Source organism: Camelus dromedarius, chromosome 15, assembly GCF_036321535.1.
Source record: "Camelus dromedarius isolate mCamDro1 chromosome 15, mCamDro1.pat, whole genome shotgun sequence".
NCBI classification, from domain to species: domain Eukaryota; kingdom Metazoa; phylum Chordata; class Mammalia; order Artiodactyla; family Camelidae; genus Camelus; species Camelus dromedarius.
The window spans coordinates 13582303-13594923 of NC_087450.1; the positions used below are offsets into that span (position 1 = coordinate 13582303).

Below are 12621 nucleotides of genomic sequence, written 5' to 3' on the forward strand. Positions count from 1 at the left end.
GGTGGATACCTTCTATGTCAATATTCTGGTCAGGAATCTCCAATTCAATAATATTCATGCTGGATTCTTTCCAAGAACCACTGAACATACTAGAAAAGTAGCCAGACTTAAAAAAAAAAAAAAAACACACAAATTATTTTCCCATTTCTAACTCTAAGCAACTATTCTATCAAAGCTAATCCATATTATTTCAAGAGAAAAAGAACTGCCACATCTGTCTACAGGAGAAAATAAATTAAGATAAGGACATTTAATAGTTTATCAAAATACTTTGTTTAATTTAATGAAATTTAATAATTTAATGAAAATTAAACCAAATTCTCATCGTACTATCTGAATTGAATTCCTATGTTACTATTTGAACCTCATTAGCTTTTTACCCAGTTGAAACAATTTCTGAGTATATTACATGTATATGTTTTCCTTTTCAATGACATTCTAAATTCAAGCCTAAAAATTATGTCATATATTTAAGAATCTCTCATAAACATATGACAATACACAAGGTGGATGCATAATAATGAATTGAGGAAAAGAAGGGAAAACTACAAGCCCTCAAACTGTTGAGTCTTTATGTCAGTGGCTGTGAAGGGTCCAGACTGCTCCCAACTCAACACTAATAGGATGATCCTCAAGAAATTAGGGAAAATCCAAAGTTTAGCTTTATCTAATTAGAAAATTCCAGAATGAGTTGGAAAAGATACCAGAATGGATGAAGTCTTACTTTCTCGATACCATCTCTCATAATTAGAATTACTTTGGAATGGATCAAATACTAACTATTGATTTTAAAAAATTTACTGAGTACATAGTATATTTAAGGCACTGTGAATATAGCAGAAAACAAAACAAATGCTATTTCTGTCCTCAGGGGACTTGATTTTAGCATGAGGTTTGCACTATGACCAATTCAGCTTCTCTTGGGAGGAAAAGCCTTAACAGAGGCATTTTCATCCTTAAATTCACAAAATTGCTTTTGAAGATCAAAAAGAAAGATATGGACCATGTCTTCAAGTCGAGACCGATATTCTGATAATAGTCTCTGGGCTATGTATGTCAAGCCAAAGTAAATTTGTTCAAAAAATATTAAATAAAAAACATGATTAAAATGTAAGAGAAAAAAATTCCTTTCAAGTGTTTCTACAGAAAAATCTAATACCATACAGTCTTACCAGTAGTTACTGTCATACCGTGAAGAAGAGAGGAAAACTATAAGATCCATAGGAAAAAACTGAATTGCTCACTGTTCTATTCCCACTGCCTAGAACAATGACTTGAAAAAAGAATACACAGATTTGAGGAAAGAAGAAATGAATAAAATATTTGAGCCATTAGAACAATATTTTCTTCTATTTTGAAAGCTTTGGATCTTTTTAAAATGGGGTGGCAATGGTGTTTTCACAAACATCAAATAGGTATATCAGCTAAATGACTTAGTCCATATACTTTTTTGGTTTTGTCTTTAACTGCATTTTCTGGGAGAGACAGAAGAGTAAGTGTCAAGAATTTCCATTTACATTCAATCTTAACTACAAAGCAACATTTCAGCTGAATTTATCCAAACTGAAATAATCATATGCAAAATAAATAAATTCAGCAATCCTAACTTTAATGTTCAATGGTTTCACCCCAACTTTTTCCCTTTTTGTCAACAGATGACACCAAAATAAGTACCCTACTGTACTAATGGCAAAAAGGTATTTCTAGGCTGGAAGGATAATAAAAATTCAAAATCTGTTTTCTAGACCAAACTAAGTTTTCACTAACAATGTTCACCATATTTCTTGCAAAACAAGACTTTTCATCAGGACTTAACACAACTACTGTTCAGGCAAAAGATTACTGTGAAATGCTATGAGAAAGAAGAAGAGTTGTATGAGTTTGAGTTGTTTTAAGTGACTACCTTGGTTACTCAAATAGAAAAAAATACTTACTTGGCATAAATATATTTTGTGTAAGCTCCACTCTTCTCCTAGAGCACAGATCTTAATGTCACTGTTTTCACCATTTAAAAATAATGTTTGATAAATATATTTGGATGTACTCTTCAATTTTTTCCTGTTAAGAGAAATGCAAAACATTACATATGTGTAAAACTGAATGTTTTACTGATTCTGCATATAACTCAAAATATTCCTGGTGCTCAATTTCTATTAAATAGGACCAATCTGCCCATTGTGTAAAAAGATAAAGGGATATTATATATTCAAATGTCTGCTCATGAAATAATAGTGCTTATCTCTAGGGCACTCTATTCCCAAGAAGGGGAACAGGAGATAGATGGGGGCAGAATGGGAGGGAGACCTTTCACTATATACCTTTTTATAATTTCTGATTTTTGAACTAAAATGAATTACCTATTCAATAAAGAAAAGTCAGCATGATGAGTTTTGCTTTTTTCCTTATTTAGAAATCAGCACGACCGAGAACGTCTATACAGTTGCGGTAATAGCGTTACGCAACTACAAAATGAAGAATAAACATTTCACCTACCCAGGGCATGCTTAGCATGCACAAGGTCCTGGGTTCAATCCCCAGTACCTCCCCTAAAAATAAATAAACACATAGATAAATAGACCTAATTACCTCCTCCACCACCCTGCCAAAAAATAAAATACTAAAAAAATGTTTTCACCTACCCAAGTAATTTAAAAAATAATTAACCTTTAATCTTATTTTATTACCAAACTAGTCTTAAATCCTTAAAATGCCCCACCCCCCACCCCTTGGACAAATGGTCTGCAGCCTTGGACAAATTATTTCCAAAACTATGCTCAGTGGCAAAGTGTCTTGGCGGCCACCAGGGAAAACTGAGGAGTGAACTCTGGGCATCCCACCTAACTTCAACCAGAGCAGCATCATATATTGTATTTGTAAACATCATGGATTTGTGCGTAAGATTTAATTTAAAGGGAGAGTTGTAGTTTTTTTTTTTTAAGACTGACAATCATTGCTCAAGATGGTCCAGTAAACAAGAAAAACCCTAGGTAGAGGCTGATCAGTATCTTTTATATTCCTGACACATTTCCTGGTAATTAAAAATTTCGGATTTTTAAAAAAAATGAAGTAGTTGTTTCAGATAGTATCTTTATTTAGCGTATTTAGCACCTCTTCCCTCAGGCAGTAAAAAGTGCCCATGCTTTGGTGGTGGACAGACTTGGGTTTGAGCATCAGCTCCACCACAGCTCAGTTACCTTAGATGTGAAAAGAGGACACTGACAATATCCACTTCTCTGGGTCATGAAATACATGAGACAGTGTAGTTTCCAGTTCCTGACAGAACTCTCCTCAAATTACATTAAAGGTTAAAAGTATAGAAAGGAATAAATTCATAACAAGAAAAAGGTTGGGGTGAGCTTATTACATGATGAGAGAATTTCATGGATCTGGAAGCTGGAAAATAAACTGGAATGGAAAAGAGCAGTGAAAGCCACAGCCCACAACGTATCATGAAGGTCTAGGTTGGAGGCTGAAGCTCACCTGCCCTTCAGAACCCCCGGGGGGAGGGGGGTGGGGGGGCAGTTGGGAGGATGAGGTCTCAAGGGAAATAGAAGGCAGAAGTGAGAAGTGAGGCAGCAAATGGGGAAATTTGCACCCATAATGGCCTCCTCCACTCTATGAACACAGAGTACAGACAGAGTACAGATAACTGATGCAAACAGATCCAAGGTTTTTCTAGAAGGAAATAGAAAAACTCTATCAGGAAGCTCTAAAACTTTGGTGTAGGTGTTAGCACCCCAGACAAAGCAATCCTCATTCTGGCATTTGAGGAATTTGTAGCCTGTTAGCTCCCAACCTATTCATCCTGAATCATGGTTCCCAAACTGTGTGCCACAGCACCTGGAGCATCACAGCGAACTCAGGGGGAGATGTGGAATATGCTAAATTTCAAGGAAACAGCAACATTTTTCAGATACCATGCAATCTATACCATTGAGATGTTTGGATCTAACTATGAGATTTCTCTAGGACCAGAGGTCCCATGAAAAAAATTACCAAGACACTAAGGCACTGATTACTAAGACACTGTGAAAGCTTGGGAATCCCTGCTCTAAAACAAAGCATATCCCATCCGTATCCAGCTTAGTAGTCAGTCTTCCTTCTTAAAGGGGAGGCCTAGTAGAAATAGATCTGTTTACTCCACACACACACACACACACACACACACACACACACACACACACAACCAGTTACTCATTCTAAAGCAGACAACCAAGGCTCTCCTGACATGAGGAAAATTAGGAGCATTAAAGACTATTTTTAAAGAGAGAGAAATTGGCGGCAGAAAAAAACATAATTCAGGGAAAAGAACTTAAAAAACCCCAAACACTCTAATTAGTACATCCAGAGAGTTGAGATTGTTACATTTATAAGGTAGGATGCTATGATAAAGGATTACTCAGAACACGGGGGGAAAAAGCTCTCAGGAACCAAAAACATGGTTGCTGAAATTAAAAAGCCAAAAACAAACAAACAAACAAACAAAAAACCAGAAAGAAACTTCACAGAACATAAAGACCTAGAAAGGAAAAAAAGAGAAAGAGGTACAAACTAAGAAATCCAAAATCCAGTTAAGAGGGGTCTAAGAAAGAGAAAACAAAGATAACACCAAACATCATGGCCATTAAAAGACCTACAGTAAGCACATTCACGTTAAATTCCAAAATACCAAAGAAAAAAATTCCAAAAGTTTCAGAGAGGAAAAAAGGTCACCTAAAAAGAGAAGAGAATTAGACCAGCATCATCAACGTGGTAGGGCAGGAGACAATGAGGTAATACCATCAAAGACATCAGAAGTTATTTTAGATTAGATTTCTATACCTAGTCAAAAGACGACTACAGTGAGAGACTAAATTTACATGTAGATAAGCATGAATTACCTTCTTTTGCACCTTTCTTAGGAAAATATTTGAGGATGTAGTTCCCTTAAATGAGTTCTGAAAGGAGAAGTCACAGGCTACAGAAAACAATGGATCCACTCCTAGAGATGGGGTTAAAGTAAGCCCCAGGATAAGGGTAGACCTAGAGAGCAATGGGTCCAGATTGAACAGGAGGATGGAGGGACCCAGGAAGATGGAGGGACCCAGGAGGGATGTCTTGGGTCTAGAGAAGAAGGACTCCATGCAAGTGTGTTTGGAAAGATAGGAAAATCTGAAGATACGAAGGAATACTATTTTTTTTTGTCAATGGTGGGGTAATGAGGGAAGGCAGTCAGAAACTCCAGGAAAATAAAAAAGCAAAACAAAGAAAGGCATTGTTCAAACAAAAACAAGGCCAGACTTATATAGCACTTGATGGAATGTAAGAAAAAGATTCCATTTAATTATGACGTTAGAAAACTTCTCTCAAGAGGAAAACAAGGGGTTGTGACACTGGACCCACGAAGTAGGATTTATAATCCTAGAGTACCGCTTGACTCTGCAGTGAACAGTATTTACAAAGCTCTAACAACAAATAACTGTTTACTGGATTTCAATTTTTAGAGTCAATCTCTGGACAAAACATTCAAGTTCTGGTTGCAGAACAACTGAGTTTTAAGTGTTACTAACGTAAAAGTAAAACACGCACTGGAAAAACGGTATTAGGTGGAAAGAGGGCCTGGAAGCCAAAGCTTTTCAAGGAGTAGCTGGAAACGCACACCAGACAACCTCAGGAAGCACATTAGTGCCAACACACAAAATTCTTGGTCTTACACCTTTTTCTTACACCTTTCATCCATGCTGAGGTGAATGAAGTAGGCATCTTCCATTGATACAACATATACTAGATTCTGATGCATTTTCGAATAAAGACCTGCTTTAAAGACTTTCCATTCCACTCCACTCGTATAGATCAGAAGTTAGCAAATTTTTTTCTGTAAAGGTCTAGACAGTAAGTATTTTCAGCTTCATGGGCCAGACAGCCTCTAAGCAAGTTCTGTTGGCATGACAGAGGCAGTTTTTTGCTTGCCAGACTCAGCCTACCGCATCTCAGCAAACTTCTCCACCACCTAGTGGGCTACAGCCACAATGCCGCCAGCATCTGAGTCTCAGCTTGGGAAAGGCGGCCCTATTGCACATTTGTTCCTTTCTTGGGTGTTCTGTTTCAGCCCTAGAAGTAGTGACTGCCCCCATGTCCTCTATTCCTGTATTTTTCAGAGATCTCTTTACCTTAGTAACTTACCTTTAATAATCACTGGGTACTTGTCAATACGATTATATCTTTATAATTTTCCCTATCAAATTACTGTATGATTTCTCTCTTTCAAATGGACACTGACATATATATTTATATAACGACATTAAATATAAGTGGTCTACATACTAATTAAAAGGCAGAGATTATACTATTGGGTTTTTAATAAGATTCAACTAAATGCTGCCTACAAGATACCTATTTTAAAGACAGATGAAAAGGGAAAGAATGGAAAATGATACACCATTTAAACATTTATCAAAAGAAAGTGGTAGTGATTATATTACCAGGGATGTAAATATCTTTACATTTTGTAAAGATAAGGGAAGCCAATTCATCAAGGCGATATAATATTCAGTAAGTGCTTCCATACCAGGCACTGTGCATTGTACGCATTCTAATACTTGTCAAGCCCTATAAGGCAAGTATTAGTATCCCCCTATTACTTACGAGGAAATAAGGCTATTAAGTGCAAAATACACATACTCGGAATCTGAGCTCTTAAAACTATACTATACTAATTCTCCAAAAGGTAACTGAACAATTTGACAGTGGGGATCCATTTTTGTAAATAAATACGAGCATTCAGACTTAAAACTGTATGAAAAAATTCATAAACCCAACTGTTAACAGAGTTATCTACAAGACTCATTTTATAATAAATATGTAACACGTGTAGCATGAAATTTTAGAATCTTTTGAAGTTTCATTAAAAAATTACATCCATGTGACCCACTGATGACCTTTTAAAAAAAAGAGCAACTAGATTGTTTATGTGAAAATATATTTTACTTATAAATTACATCCTAGTTAACAAGTAAATATTCTGTTTTCCAACTCTTCTAAAAACGGCTAGCAAGTATCCATGGTCAACGACTACGGGTACTAGAGACGTTGACAAATGTACACACTATTGATGAATTTCACCTTTACAGTTAAGAACTCCTGCATGTAATCACTTCCCCTCCACGGTGTGGATGACAATAGCGGTGCTCATTTCAGAGACTAAATTTACGCGTCTTGTACTATTCAAGGCAGCCGGATGCAAAAGAGCTTATTTTCCTGCCACCACTCAGACAGGACCGAGGGGTATCACGGAAGGCCAGCTGGCCCCGCCTAAGGTTTAATGAGGCGCAAGCTCCGGCTTGGCGTTTCTCAGTCTCATCTTGGGGCTGTCACACCACCCTGGCAGCGTCTGTGGTTTACAACCCAGAACATGAGCATCTCCCCAGGTGCTCCCCAACCGCCCTGGCTGGGACCGGCTCCCTCTTTTACAAGGGCACACGCCCGCTCTTCCCAGGCTGGGGGGCGCCGCAGCCCGCGAAGCGCACCGGGCACCGGGCTCATCCCCAGGCCCGGCCGCAGGAGCTGCCCAACAGGTGCGGGCGTCCCCACACGTACCTTCGAGGGGTGTTGAGGAGCCGCTGCTGCTCGTCCCCTTCCTCCTCATCCTCGTCTGTCTCGGAGTCGGGGTGACAGTAGCAGAAGGCCCCGCTGCTCCGCTTGCGCTTGCGACTGCCCGGACAGTAACAGAAGCCGTGGCCGGCCGCGTCGCCGCCGGCCTCCGGCCTCCGGGGCGAGCTCCCCGCCGCAGAACCCGGCTCCTGCTGGGCTTGGGCTCGCCCCGGGTGGCGCAGCACCCGGCTGCTCAGCGAGCCCATGGGTCACGGCTCCCCGGGACTTCAGGGAGCGCACCTCAAGGAGCCCAACCGAGACAGTCTCCTGCCATGGCCCGGCCGCCGCCGCCGCCGGCCTCCACTTAGCCCGGGTGCCTATACCGCCACCTTCTCACGCGCAGCCCCGACCGTTGCAGCGAACGCTACCGCCTCCATCCTCCGCCCCGCCCGCCGCGTCTGGCCGCGCCGCGCTCTCTGACTGCAGGACTACACCCCCTCGGTTTCGCAACAAAGCGCGGACCGGAGGGCGCTTGCGCGCGGCGAGCCTCCGGAAGGGGCGGGGAGAGGCTCGAGGGCGTCGCAGGTGGAGCCTGCACAGAACAGGATGCGCGGGGCGGGAGCGAGGGCGGGGGCGGGGGTGTGCGTGTGCAGACCGGCGCTTTCTACCGCGAGGTCGGCTGGGCGCTCACAATACCCCTAGTTGGGGTGCCGACCTAGCTGTTAGGATTGCTTCATACATGTCTTTGTGTTAGCAAGACCAGCCATTCCACCTCATTCTTTCTTTCTGCAAAGGTTCCTTGACCTCCATATGTCTACTCGGCCCTATGATAGGCAAGGGGCAACAAAGACATAGCTATTTGGGGTCTTCGTTGGAGGAACTCACCACATGCTAGGGTCACGCCCTGCGCAAGCTTTCCAAGCGACGAGGACCTAGAATGTGGAGCTCTGCCAGTCCCTTGGTTTCTTAAACATCACCTCTCTGCTGACCTAGACTGATTATGGCAAGCCTTCCCCGGACTCCTTTCCTTCCCTCCCAGTGGCAGTGGGACGTCTGAATAGGGTCTGCACCAGGACTGTCACGGCTTAAAGTGCCTTCTGGAGGATCAAGCAAAATTTATAGGTGTCTGAACAAAAAACTACAGGTGTCTGCCTGAAGTATGCAGCCACTACTATGGACCCTGGACAGTCTGCTTTCATTCCCTGACTCCCTTGTGCTACCTTTTGGAGAAAATGTTTATAATGAAAATATTTACAATGAAATACCACAAACAATATTTATAATGAGTAACTCAAATAGAGTAATATGATAAATACCTATGGTCCCACAAGTATAAGTTTAATTTTAGTAAAAACTTTAACTTTACTAAAATGTATTATGCTTGCTTTGATTCATTCTTTTAAATAGAACAATACAGATAGGCAGAAGCTCTCTCTCAGAATCTGTCTTTCTCTCTCTACTGGAGTGAGCATTATCCTCAGGTTGGGGTTTATCGTTATTCCCATGCATGTTCTTTTTTTTTTTTTTTTAATTATGAAAAAAACTTTTGGGGGGGGTAATTAGGTTATTTGTTTATCTTTAATGGAAGTACTGGGGGTTGAACCCAGGACCTCGTGCATGCTGAGCATGTGTTCTACTACTGAGCTATACCCTCTGCCCAAACCATGCACGTTCTTATAAATGTATCCATAGCCATGTATTTTCTTTTGCAGGTTGAGACATGTAATTAAATGGAGCCATACTATACCTATCATGCTACATCTTTCTTCTCTTTCAAAATTATACTTTTGGGACTTAATCAATTGACAAATCTCTAGTTAATTTTCACTGTTCATTGTGTGACTAACCCAAATTCCTTCAGTGAGGGAATTAGATTGTTTCTACTTTAATGTTTTTATAGAGCAGCAATGAACACCGTGTGCAAGATTCACCAAATAGATCCCCAGAAGCGAATTTGCTGGGAACTTTTCAGCTTTATCATCTGCTGCCAAATTGCTCTCTGAAATAATTGCACCAATTTATACTCCCATCAGCAGTATATGTAGTTTGGGGGTTCCGGTGGACTTGGAGAAATCTGAACTGGGAGAGGCTGGCTGAGGCAGCCTGTCGGAGGTGGGGGGTGTCTGTCTGGAAGCCTAGTTGGAGAAAGAAGAGAAGCCCATCACATCCCCTTCCCCAAATGCCAGCTTCCTGCTGGCAACAGGCCAGAGCTGAATGAGGGGAGAGGCCTCAACTGTAAATGAAGTTTGGAATTTTGACTGAAAATACTAATCACGGAAATGACAGTTTTATTACCTACACAGGAGGACTTTTTAAAACCTAAGAATGACCAGAAAAGTCACAACCCCATCCTCTATCTGAATTTTTATCTAAAGACAGGAGAACTGGACCCAATGAATAAATGTAAAGGGACAGTGGAAGAAAAAACAGTTGCTTCATAATTACATTCAGAAGTCATGCTTGTTCAATATAACAATCATTCCTGCAGGGTGGCTTTATCCTACTCTCTAGAAAGCTTCCTGACAACATGCAATGTGTTTGAAAATTTTGGCTAAGTCATGTGTAATTTAAAGATAAGATTAACAAAAATTTGTAATGCTTCCAAAGCCAAATAAAGTTGATTTGGAGATTCCATGCTCTTCTCGGTAGGTACTGAAGCAGCAGTACTGTTACCTATTATTAACTGGAATGACTAAGGATTCATGTACATAGCTTTCATGAGTAGCTCAAGCACTTGTAATAGGCAAGTAGAAACAAACTGAAAAAACAAATCCTTGTATTTCACCCATCAAAATACAGCAGATATTACAGAATGAACAAAGAAGACAAATATTCTTTTTTTTTAATTTTAAAAAGGTTTCTTTATTGTGTTAAAGCATACACAGCATAAAATTTGCCATCCTAACCATCTTTAAGTGTGCAGTTCTGTTGGATGAAGTACCTTCACATCATTGTGCAATCACCACCGTCCGTCCCCATAACTCTTGTAAATCTGGAACTATACCTGTTAACTGCTAACCTCCCCCATCCCCTCCCCCGGCCCCTGACAACCACCTTTCTACTTTCTGTCTCTATGAATTTGACTACTCTAGGGACCTCATCTAAGTGGAATCCTACAGAATTTGTCCTGTGACTGGCGTCTTTCACTCAGCATAATGTCCTCAAGGTTCATTGTTGGGGTAGCAGGTGTCAGAATTTCCTATCTTTTTAAAGCTGAATCATAGTCCAGTCTGTGTATTACCACGTTTTGCTTACCCGTTTATCTGTTGATGGACACTTGGGATGCTTCCATGTTTTAGCTATTGTGAATAATGCTGCCATGAACATGGGTGTGAAAATATCTCATCAAGGTCCCGCTTTCAGTTCTTTTAGGGGTAGGCCCAGAAGGGAAGTTGCTGGTAATGCTGTTTTTGATTTAATTTTTGAGGGACCATCATACTGTTTTCCACAGCAGATTCATCATTTTACATTCCTAACAACAGTGCATTGGAGTTCTAATTTTTCCACATACTCCCCAACACTTGTCATTGTTGTTTTTTTTAATTATAGTAGCCATCCTGTGGGTGTGAAGTGGTTTCTCATAGCAGTTTCAGTTGCATTTCCCTAATGATTAGACATGTTATGCATCTTTTCCTATTGACCATTTATACTATCTCAAAGAAGACAAATATTCTTATTTAATATCAATGCTCTACTTAGTAGAACAGAGAGCATCACTCATTTCTAGAGAAATTAAATATACTATTTTACATCATTAAGTAGTGTTCGGTAAATTGTGAACATTCATTTTACAGCACTGGGGTACATAAGATTAAATATGTTATTTTTTTTCTTAATGTACTTTCCAATAGAAACTAAGTAACACAAATCTTTCAGAAATATCTCCTTTCAAGGTCCAGGATGAAAAAAACTCCCAAGTGGAGAAGTCAGTCAGAGAAAGAATATACCTCATTTGAAAGAAACCATGTTTTATTAAAATTATTTTCCATGTTGTATACAAACTGAATTTTTAAATTAAATCCAATACACCTTTACAATAATTCTAAAGTTGAAAGGCACAGTGCAAATGTAAATTACTACAAATCAACAAAATTGAAAATGACTTAAAAAATTATTTTTAGCACAAAAAATTTCAGTAAAAAGTAAATTCAGAGCACTACACCATCACCAGAATATGTAATTTGACACAATTTTTTCACATTCATCTTCAAGTTAGATTAAGGCCATTATTCTCATTTTATTATTTGTTATTATTATTATTAACCATAACATTGTGGAATGTTTAGCATTCATGTTTGGTAGGCAGACGTATATGATCTGTATAACCACACTGAATTTAATTTGCTCAGACAAGTTGGGGAGTTTGGTATACTTCGACCTGGAGAGACTAAGTGGCTTTAACATAAGACGTGATGGAGGAAGTCTCCCATGCCAAACTTAGTAAAGATCAACTGACACTTCAGACAAAAACCTAAACAAAGGAGATTTGTGCATGCTTTCAAACTACGAGTATGTAAAATAGCAAATTGGATAGATGGTCTTACTAACTAGATGCTCACAATTTCACATCAAGAAATTGTTAGCGTCTCTAAAAATAGAATTAGGGAAGAAAAGTGACTTTAAAACAGGCTTCTAGTCTTCCACTTCAATAGTTTTCATCAAAAAGAAAACATGAAATAATTTGATATATTCCAATTTCGGTGATACACAAACGAGGAAGAGATCTGTTAAAAACATGGAATACATTTTAATTTCTAATTTTAAATCTCCTTTTAGGTTTTATAAGCTTTGAAATGCAAGTGGATCTTTAAAGCATCATAATGAGTAATTATAGATGAATAATAATACAGTTTATACCCTAGGAGGTGTCTGTAGGCGTTTTAACTGGAAATAAGTATTCTGAGATAATGCTAATAGCAGTGTAGAAAAATGAACTCAAAAAAAAAAATTCAAAGTGTAGGGAATCCTCCTATCCTTTCTGGATTTTATTTTAATCATCTCCTCCACAGAGAATGAGCAGTACCTTCCTGTAGTCTCCAGATGTGTCACCCT

The 12621-nt window shown here is 39.3% G+C and overlaps 2 protein-coding genes across 3 annotated transcripts in view; both read right to left on the reverse strand.

Moving 5' to 3' along the window:
- Positions 1 to 8053, reverse strand: part of GMCL1 (germ cell-less 1, spermatogenesis associated) — a 41869-nt gene extending 33816 nt beyond the window's left edge. The window contains exons 1-3 of the mRNA XM_010979884.3: positions 7576 to 8053; positions 1935 to 2058; positions 10 to 106 (exon numbers count right to left, since the gene is read on the reverse strand). Of these exons, the coding sequence (XP_010978186.2) occupies positions 10 to 106; positions 1935 to 2058; positions 7576 to 7835 (481 nt within the window). The 5' untranslated portion in view covers positions 7836 to 8053. The remainder of the gene's footprint in view (positions 1 to 9; positions 107 to 1934; positions 2059 to 7575) is intronic.
- Positions 8054 to 11520: 3467 nt separating this feature from the next.
- ANXA4 (annexin A4) overlaps positions 11521 to 12621 on the reverse strand; it is a 63529-nt gene continuing 62428 nt past the window's right edge. For both annotated transcript variants that reach the window (XM_031467199.2, XM_031467201.2), the window contains one exon: positions 11521 to 12619. In XM_031467199.2, coding sequence (XP_031323059.1) covers positions 12560 to 12619 — 60 coding nt within the window. In that variant the 3' untranslated portion in view covers positions 11521 to 12559. The remainder of the gene's footprint in view (positions 12620 to 12621) is intronic.